Source organism: Lactuca virosa, chromosome 9, assembly GCF_052849685.1.
Source record: "Lactuca virosa cultivar CGN04683 chromosome 9, Lactuca_virosa_CGN04683_v6, whole genome shotgun sequence".
Classification (NCBI taxonomy): Eukaryota; Viridiplantae; Streptophyta; class Magnoliopsida; order Asterales; family Asteraceae; genus Lactuca; species Lactuca virosa.
In genome coordinates, this window is record NC_136434.1 from 141,237,719 (window position 1) to 141,248,225 (window position 10,507).

At 33.1% G+C, this 10,507-nt stretch overlaps 1 protein-coding gene across 2 annotated transcripts; it reads right to left on the reverse strand.

Annotated features, from left to right (window-relative positions):
- Positions 1 to 5,003: 5,003 nt before the first annotated feature.
- LOC145136900 (transmembrane 9 superfamily member 1-like) lies at positions 5,004 to 9,674 on the reverse strand. 2 transcript variants are annotated; one of them, XM_079071004.1, is made up of 12 exons: positions 9,459 to 9,674; positions 8,593 to 8,785; positions 8,415 to 8,519; positions 8,293 to 8,310; positions 8,117 to 8,211; positions 7,876 to 8,028; positions 7,514 to 7,648; positions 7,272 to 7,438; positions 6,793 to 6,887; positions 6,298 to 6,560; positions 5,927 to 6,200; positions 5,004 to 5,212 (listed from the first exon to the last, which is right to left on the reverse strand). In XM_079071004.1, exons 1-12 carry the CDS (start codon positions 9,564 to 9,566, stop codon positions 5,145 to 5,147), a joined length of 1,674 nt encoding a protein of 557 aa, XP_078927130.1. In that variant the 5' UTR covers positions 9,567 to 9,674; the 3' UTR covers positions 5,004 to 5,144. The 2 variants fall into 2 exon arrangements, with proteins under 2 accessions (XP_078927130.1, XP_078927129.1); XM_079071003.1 differs by having other exon boundaries at positions 6,298 to 6,671.
- Positions 9,675 to 10,507: the final 833 nt, after the last annotated feature.

Consider the following 10,507-nt stretch of genomic DNA (forward strand, 5'->3'; position numbering starts at 1 on the left):
GTTGTAGTGGAGAATATATACATGATATGAACTTGGTCTCATGCGTATCAATGATCCAGCATGTAAGATTGCATGGGCCCAAACAAAAACAGGAAGTTTGGTCCTCATTATCAATGGTCTAGCTATTAGCTGGAGACGTTTAATCAGTGATTCAGCTAAACCATTTTGTGTGTGTACATGAGCAACTGGATGCTCAACAACAATTCTTACAGACATACAATAGTCATTAAATGCTTTTGAAGTAAATTCACCAGCATTATCAAGTCTCACTCTTTTGATAGTATAATCAGGGAAATGTGCCCTTAATTTAATAATTTGGGCAAGAAACTTTGCAAATGCCATATTACGAGTTGATAATAGGCAAACATGAGACCATTTGCTGGATGCATCTATTAAGACCATAAAGTATCTAAATGGTCCAGATGGTGGGTGAATCGGTCCACATATATCACCTTGAATTCTTTCTAGAAATCTAGGTGACTCCCTTTCAACTTTCATTGGAGAGTGTTTTATAATTAACTTTCCAAGGGAACAAGATGTACATGGTTTTATGCTATTGGATTGAGGGAACTTTTGGTCCTTCAATGGATGCCCATGTGTATTCTCAATTATCCTTCGCATTATTGTTAATCCTGGGTGGCCCAACCTATCATGCCATAAACTTAATGTCCCAGGATCACAATGTTTTCCTTCGACTACCATATTTGATTCAATCATATGTATATATGTATAATGCAGACCAGAATCAAGTGTTGGTAGTTTTTCAAGCACATGGTTTTTGTCTATAATATACATATATTTCTTATTTTCAATGGTCACAGTTTTTGTGTCATAACCTTTGAAATATATGTCATTGAAACTTAATAAGTTTCTATTAGACTTTGGAGAAAATAAGGCATTTTCTATACAAAAGCTTGTACCATTTGGTAATATAAAATGGGCTTTCCCGGTTCCCTCTATCAAGTCTGCAGGACCTGATATTGTATGTATGACTGTTTTTGTTGGTACTAATTCTGAAAAATATTTCTTTGATTTCAGAATAGTATGTGTACTACCACTATCTGCTATACAAAGATCTCTAATCTTTTCTTGGTATTGTGCTCCAGTTGGACTCATATTAAACTTCACATATAAAAGGAATAATAAGTGAATAAACATAATCATAATTATTATTAAAAATAAAGTTCATTTATTGTAGGAAAGACATTACATGAAAAACAAACGAAGGAAAAACAGTTTTACTAGAACAATAATAGATTTTTTTTTTAGTTTATGTCTTCCATGTCATTACAGAAATCAGCAACATTTAGCGGAGTGAATTCAACATTATCAATGAGGTTTGTTTCTTTTCCTTTTCCTTTAATGGACTCTTGATAAAGTTGACAAAGATGTGCAGGTGTGCGACAGGTCCTTGACCAATGGCCTGTGCTACCACATCTATAACATGAATCATCAGATTTTTGTGATGTCCCAATGTCATGCCTTGCCACTTTGGCCTTATCTTGTGCGTGGACATTGTTTCTTTGTGAATATTGGTAATTATTTCTTTTCTGGCCACGACCACGATTATTACCTTGTCCACGACCAGAATTATGGTTCTGATTATGGCTTTGGTTTCGATTAAAATAGCCACGGCCTCGCCCTCGACCACGACCTCGCCCTCGTCCACGTGTATTGTTTCGATGACCATCAATATTTGTAGCATTTGCTTCAGGAAGTGCTACTGATCCCGTTGGACGAGATTCATGGTTTTTCATTAAGAGTTCATTGTTTTGCTCTGCAACGAGCAGACATGCATTCAGTTCAGAATATCTTGTGAACTTTTGCATCCGATATTGTTGCATCAAAGTAATGTTTGTTGCATGAAATGTTGAGTAAGTTTTCTCCAACATATCTTCATCAGTAACCTCTTGTCCACAATACTTGAGTTGTGAACATATTCTGAACAAAGCTGAGTTGTATTCATTTACTTTCTTGAAGTATTGAAACCTTAGTGTTCTCCATTCATCTCTAGCATTTGGAAGTATAACTTCCTTTTGATGATCAAATCTTTCTTTCAAAAGATTTCAGAGAATACTTGGATCAGTAACATCAAGATATTCAAATCTCAACATTTCATCAATATGCTTACGAAGGAAAACTTGTGCTTTTGCTTTGTCTTGTGCCAAGCAATTATTAAATTCATATATAGTATTTGAGATACCCATGGATTCAAGATGCATTTTTACATCTATCATCCATGGCACATAGTTTTTCCCACTAACTTCAAGTGCTGCAAACTCGAGCTTTGCAATGTTGGACATAATGTAACTATAAATTTTAAACAAAATTAAAATTAAAATTAAAATCCATTTATTTCAATAAATATTACACAAAAAAGTAGATGAAATTCCATATTATCTTCGATGTTAAGAATTGGGATGAAAAGTAACATGACTATTATAGTCATGATTATCACAAAAGGATGAATCATCTTGAAGCTTGATTTCTTGAAATTGATTTATTTGATAGAAGAGAGAAATATTTGTTGTGGGTAAAATAAGCAGGGTAAAGATGTTTATTTATGGTAAAAAAATATAGCCGTTGTTTTTGCTGTTTATAACCATTGCATATATATTCCCGTTGTGTATATATGTATATGTATTTTATAAATCATATAATAAGACTTATAACTAATACATAACTTTACTAATTAGAAACATAAACAAATATTAGTAAATGTTTAAATAAAATTATGAAGAGTATCTAAAATATAAATAAACATTGACATGTATAAATAAATATAATTTAAATGTTAGTATGCACAAATAAAAGTTAGTAGCATAATATAAATGTTAGTATGCATAAATAAAAGTTAGTTGCATAATGTAAATGTTAGTTTGCATAAATAAAAATTAGTTGCATAATGTAAATGTTAGTATAAAAATTAGAATACATAAAGAAATGTTAGTATAAGAAATAAAAATTGTTAGTAGTCCATAATGTATAAGTTTCATTAATTCATTAGTATTATTATTATTTTAATATGATTGAAGTTTTTATAATTAATAGTGTTTTTAATAAGTAATACATACCTTGATTAAGATAGATGTGATTTTCCACTTGTTTAATAACCTTGATTAGAGCTTTTGTGCTGATAACGTGTTATGAATTAAGCGTAATTAATGTAACTATAAATCAAACCAAACTAGTAAACTTTGATAAGAACTTTAATTGAGAAGAAAGAATATTTAGAGAGAATATGAAAGTTATATCTCTTTTAACTTTTGGTGTATCACATTCTTTACAATGGAGGGGTATTTATACTACAAATTTTACTAACATATAATTGTAACTAGTTAGAAATGTTGACAAATGTATCATGCACCAATTATTATGTCATCTACCAATTATTTACAACACCACCAATTATTTACAACATATATATATATATATATATATATATATATATATATATATATATATATATATATATATATATATATATATATATATATATATATATAATTGACTATTACACTTTAGTACCCTCTAATATATGTAATTCTAATTGTGTCTATTATTGCAATTTTTGTCGTACTAAAATCTACAATAATAGTTGTTTCAAAGCTTTTTATACTTTGAAAAAGCTATGAAAATCTATCTCCCTTTTTTACTAAAAGCTTTTTTAAGATTGCTTAATAATGAGCACGTTCTTCGATAGAAGTTTTTTCAATCAAAGTGGTGGATCTCGTATATATTCAACAAATTATAAGTTACCAACTTATATAAGAAAGTTAGGGATGAGCATTAGAACCGCCGGAACCGGATCGGAACCGGAATCAGAATTGCTAATAAGGTCCGATTACCGGTTCTCCATTTTTAGGAAAATCGGAACCGGTTTGACATTTTTTCCGTTTTTTAAAATTCGCATAACTGACTCATATAAAGTCGAAATTACTTGATTTTTTTTCAATATGTAATTTGGAGTTTGTAATTCATTTTTGACTGTACAAACATATATTTTGGTTGGATATCGAATCAGACAAATGCTCCGGAAGAAAGAATATTGATGCTGCTTTTTTTCTATTTCAACATTTTTTTTTGTTTTTTTGAATGTCCCATTTTTTTTAATGTGCATAACTTATTCATATGACGTCGGAATTACTTAATTTTTTTTTCCAGCATGTAATTTGGTGATTGTACTTCATTTTAGACTATAAAAACATATATTTTTGTTAGATATTGAATCAGTTATAGACCCCGGAAGACAGCATATCAATGCTGCGTATTTTCTGTTTCAGCATTTTTTTTTTTTTGGAATTTGTTCCGCTTTTAAAGTGCGCATAATTCACTAATATAAAATCGGATTTACTTGATTTATTTTTCATCATGTAATTTAGTGTTTATACTTCAATTTAGAATGTAAAAAATCATAATTTTGTTAAATATTAAATCGTTTACAAGCTCCAAAAGATAACATATCATCTATAATATTTCAAATTTCAACTGGTTCTAGTTTGAAAAATAACAGAAAAACCGGGACCGAAACCGACTGTCCGGTTCCCGGTTCTTATAATATAGGAAAACCGGTTCCGGTTCTAAAGCTCATCCCTATAGAAAGTAAATGAGAAAGCTGATGTTCATTAAACTTTTTAGATTGATGATGTGGCCATTATATGACATCAAAAAGCTCTCCCACCAAGCAGAGTCATCTGCCAGGCCATACATGACAAATGGTCCATAGGACTACGATGATATAAGCGAAGAAAATGAAAAGACCAAATTAAACACAATGAACTAAAAATACAATAGAACATGTATATAACAAATTAACAACATTGTCTTCATTTTGCACACTACACCACCACAAAAAATGTACCCCCATCTCCCCCATCACTTCCTTCTTCATGGTATTAATCAAACACAAAGTAACGTAAAAGAGAATACGAAAAATTTACCAATTTGGAACAAAAAATAGTTTTTTTTTTTTGGATAATCTACCTTTCTTCTTCTACACTCCACAGAAAGGAAGGAAAAAATGATCAAGCCTCCCCCTATCCTTAAAGAGTTAAGTATACTACTAATCACTCCCCAACCCTTGTCAAGAACCAGGTCGTGGGTCCCACTTTGGGTTCTTACTTCTTCCTAACAATGACTTAGACTTAATCGCACTTGATGTTTCGGTAGATCCTTCTAACAAACATGTTTGACCCCAAATGTCCCACAGCTCCTGAAAAATAATTTTAAAAAAAAAAAAAAAAAAAAAAAAAAAAAGACATCAACTTTTTTTAACATTAAGATGGAGTAAACTGCTAAAATGGTCCTTATGGCAAGGTTTTGTTCTGCTTTTGATCCTTGACTTGTATTAGTCCGCTAAATCTTCAGAAAATGACTACTTTGACCTCTATTTAATATATTTATTTTATTATGATTATTGTTATTCAACTATGAGTTTTTGTGTCGTCTTCCATTGACTTGTTAAAAAAACTCATTTGGAATGAAATCTCAAATGAGGTCCCAAAAGCACAACAAAAACACGCCCTAAGGACCATTTTAGCAAAAAGATTCCTCTTTGGACTCATTCCAAAGAAAAATACATATATCACAGGGAGAGACCATTTTTGCAGTTTACTCAAAGATATATTAAGTTGTACGAGATGGGACTATGCAAACGTTCTAGGGCTATTTATTTATTTATGAGGATGAGGATGAGAATGGGGTGGGGAGGGCATTTTTGTCTTTTTGCACAAGACAGGAGATAGACCGCTAGTCCCTATCCCACCTTTTTGGATGTGACAAAAAGCTGCAGCTTGTCTATGAGTATAGGACCAAGTCCAATGCATGTCAAACACAGTACAACCTGTTCTGTTCTGTTTGTTCTTTTTTGTTTGAAAAAAAAAGGAGAGAGAGAGAGAGAGAGAGAGAGAGAGAGAGATAAATGTACCGCATAGAATTCCTAAACCGAGGCAGAACATGGCGGTGTATCCAAAATAGAAGCTGGTCTGGAAGAATCCAGACATTTTGGTCTTGACATAATAGTAATATATGGAATACAAATACACGTAAATAGCTGTGGATGCTGCTGAGAAGAAGGAAGTCCATTGCCAGTAATAATTCTCCGCATTCAGCAAAAAATATGTTCCAACAATTGTCACGCAAACAGTCACTATAATCAATATCAGGAAAACAAGTAGCATAAATCCATACACATAGTACACCTGTCATGTCAATTCAAAGTTTCAAACAAATCATTATTAATTATTCATTTCATGACAATTCATTTAAAGATTTAGTAGTGAGAAATGACAAGAATACCTTGTAATTCCAAAAGGATGTGAAGACAAAGTACATCTCAATGAAAATACTACCAAAAGGCAGCAATCCACCCATCAATGAAACCACAGAAGGTGTGAGATACCATTTCTTCTCGGGAATTGGGCGAGGGATTGTCTTGACACGACAAGGGTTGTTGGGGGCCCCACTCCAATTCCTTCCAACAACTGTTCCAAGAAGGGCAAGAGGGAAAGAAATAAAACCCCAAATCACTAAAACCACCACCATTGTCCCAAATGGAATAGCTGCCAAAGACCCATACAATATGGCAACCGTGTTCAGAATGAAACCGATCCCAAAGCACAAAAATGGGAAAAGTGATGCTGTCAATATCATCGACTTTATCCATGTTTTCCCTGAGAAAATATATATATATATATATATATATATATATATATATATATTAAAAAGAGGGCATAATCGGGAATTTAAAAATAATAAGAAGAAGAATATATCAAAATTAAATAGAGTACATACCACCATTGCGTGAGTACATCCCACCACTCACATAGCCAGATATAAAAGATGTGAAAGCATAGCAAACTATAAATGTTGTTACAATTGCTCCTCTCCTACAAAACAAATAACCAAACTTCCATTATTTTTTTCTCCCTGATAAATAATGTTTTAGAGGATATTTGAGAAAATATGGAAGGAAACAATTGAGGGCAAATTTATAAGTTAGGCATTTAAGTCAATAAGAAAAACCCATATATACATGTCTATTTCTTACTTTCTTTTTGAATTAATCTGGACAGAATGACTTAAAGGGTTAAGCCAAAAAAGAAACCTAAATTAATGTATTAAGGCACTAATCCTTCAATTTTTTCATTTCTTTTTTTTTTCCTCCCAACTCCTCTCACATTAAAATTGATGAATATTATGAAACTTGTTTTTTGAAATGTAAGGATAAAATGGTCATTTAGACTTCATAATTTATGTTACATATAACATACCCGATATACAACATTCCAATAATCGCAAATATGATGACAAGAAGAATCAAAAGTGCCAGCTGGGCACCTGTCCCGACAACTGCCGACAGCAAAACCAAATTACGAGGTGGTCGGAAAACATCACCATGAACAAGTTTCCAACCAGATTCTTCACTCACATCTCTTTCCTGAAAAAAATAAAATTAATGAATTCAGGAGTGGATTATTAAAAATGAACTAGTTGCTTTATATAGTTTCATTACCAGAGTTTCTAGATCATCATCTTCTCTTGCATATTTGGCATAGTCGTTTCTAAGAGTTCGCATTAGGATCATTGAAACAAGCCCAGTGAGAAAGATAACCATCATAAATGAATTGAATATGGAGAACCAATGAATCTGCATCATCAGATCCAACAAACATTACATTATATCCCCAATGATGTAAATAAGAATAAAGAATAATGCTATAATACAAAGATAATGAAAGTTATGAAACTATGAAGACATTGATATTTCTTGCATTTAACCCTAAAGAGAAACAAGAAGCTTATATAAAAGAAAGAGGCTATTATATATAAATCAATGAAAGTATGTTGCTATTTCTTGCTATTCCTAGAAGTTACCTGATGCTCGAAGAAATGGTAATCAAGGTAAACATCAAAACGACGAGCAAATGTGATATTAGTTTCAGTCCATTTGACTGAATATGTCATGTCTAGGGTTCTACCAACTTCCAATGGTTTTGGGTTTTCTTGAGTCAGATTAACATGGATAATCTGCAATAATTGGAAATCATTCATGGTATAAGGCAAATAATCAGAAAACCCATTACATCAGTTAACAGAAAAATGGAATCTTGCAAACCTGATCTTTGTTGTATTGTAAAGTGATATTCATATGTGTAAATAACATATGTTTGTTATCAGTGTTCCTATCAGAATGCACCTCACCCACAAAACCTATTATACCATTAAGATGTTAAATAAAAAAGGCTAAAAAGACATGAAAATATAGATTCAAGAGAGATTGTAAATGCATACCCCACAGTGGCAGATCATCTGAGTTTGATTCCATGCAGCAATGAAAAAGAGAAAATAAGATTAGAAGAAACAGATGTGAAAATTATCTGTTTTTTGTACTTTATGACAATAACAATGCATACCCATGAATAGTTCAAACCAGTAGCTATTCTCAATAGCCTGTTTAAATTGCATGGCTTTTGGTTCATCGAGTTCCAGCTTGCAAACAGTAGTCTTTTCCACATTCTCTGTTAGAGATAACATATGTTAGGTAAGTGTTTTGAACTATAATCATACAAGAATATATAAAGGAAAACATACTTTGGAACTTGACATCCATTTGACTATCAATAAGCTCATTTCCACCCAATACTTCACCCAGACCACCCCACTTGTGTGCAGCATGTCCAGGTAGGTGACAAAATGGAAGACTGTAGAAATTGTATGTTTCTTGTGGATTATTGTAAGGTCCAACTTTATTCACCCAAAGGGTGACTTTGTCATCTGGTTGATACTGCATAAGTAAGCAATAAAGATATCAAAGCAAAGCCATGAACAGAGTAATTGGATCTGAAAAAACACAAGCATTAATATTGATCCTATTTATTCAAGATATCAGCCATGATATGGTAGAAGCACTGAAATGCAACACTTTTTACTTTAGGTTGTCCCAACTTCTCACCATGAGTGTTATCGACTCCCTTGCAAGTTTTCACAAATTTTGTTCTATAAGGGGAATTTTGGGTCGCTAATGGCTAGTTTGTCGCAGCTCTAATCAAACTATATGTCAAGTTAAATTTTGCATTAGTTTACCCTTCAGTCCACATAGTTAGTACTTAGTAGCCCTGTAAAATGATGGCATTATCTTTGGTATTACCATGATCACGGATCAGGTTTCACATTAACTTACAGCTACTATCTCCTACTCCAAGACCATTCATGATCAGAGATAACGTAGTGCCGTAATTGGCAGAAACAGAGACAAAGAAAAGCAAACTTTGTGAGAGATCTAAACCCTAACCCAATTCAAATCTCATTTCCGGAGCTAGATTTCCCCACAAAATAAACCAAATGTGGTTAGCATATCTAACAATTAATCGCAAAACCATGACATTTTAAATCAAAGATCAAGAAGATCGAAAACTCATGGTCGAAATATAGATTTTGGGGTTGAGGCGTTAGTTAACCTTGTGATCATACTCGGAGGCGAACACCGGCGATAAGATGAAAAGAAAGGATGCGAAGAGTGCTGCAATGACAGACCAAGACGACGGTGATCGGACGGAGGGCCGCATCGGGATCGCCGGCTGAGTGATTGGATGTAACGGCAATTGCTCGGATGTTGTTTCCGCGTTCGATCTGCACAAGGGTTCCACTCTTTTTCTCTACTTCGTGTATTTTAATTTACTTCCAAATCACATAGTCAACGATGATAAAATAAACAAGTTTGAGAAGAAAAGTTATTTTTAGTCCTTCATCTTTGTGATTATTTATATATTTAGCCCTTTATCTATTTATTTTATGTTACTTCATGCTACATTTGTTATACAGAACTAAGGGTGTGTTTGATACATAGCTGACCGGGTCTGGTCAGCACTTTTCGCTAACTCGGTTCGGTCAGCTTGTTTGATGACTGACTCAGTCAACAATCATTGACCCTCCTCATGACTTGGTTCATGCTTGAAATGTGGTTGCCCAAAAAAAAAGACTTTTATGCCCTAAAAAAAGTGTCTCATCGTTCAGCTCTGTTCTTCCTTTCCTTCTTCCACACATACTTTGAAGCTGCTCCTCCCTCTTGTCATACCGCTAACGCCTGAAGCAGAGTGTCGGCCTCTGCCTATCGCCAGCACTGATGTCCACCAGCCTCCGCCTAGTCTCCGCCTATCAGGTACTTTCTTCTCCTTTTTTCTGAAATCAATTGAAAAACAAATATTGGTACTTATCTATGTATGTTTTATAGATGAAATTAGAATGATGTTGGTATGTTCGTCGACCTCCACCTACCCACTGCCAATAAGTTCTAAAATTGTTTTTCTTAAATTGGTGAAGATCGGATGATTCTTTTGGTGAAGATTAGATGTTTGATGTTTTTAATCAATTCATGGAATCTTTTTCTTTAATCAATTCATGAAATCCTTTTTGAAATCGATTTCTATCCAGCCATCTCCTTCAATCGCAGGTTCTCCATATCGTTTTCATGTTATTCCTTGGCTATCCAAAAATATGTGTTCATTTT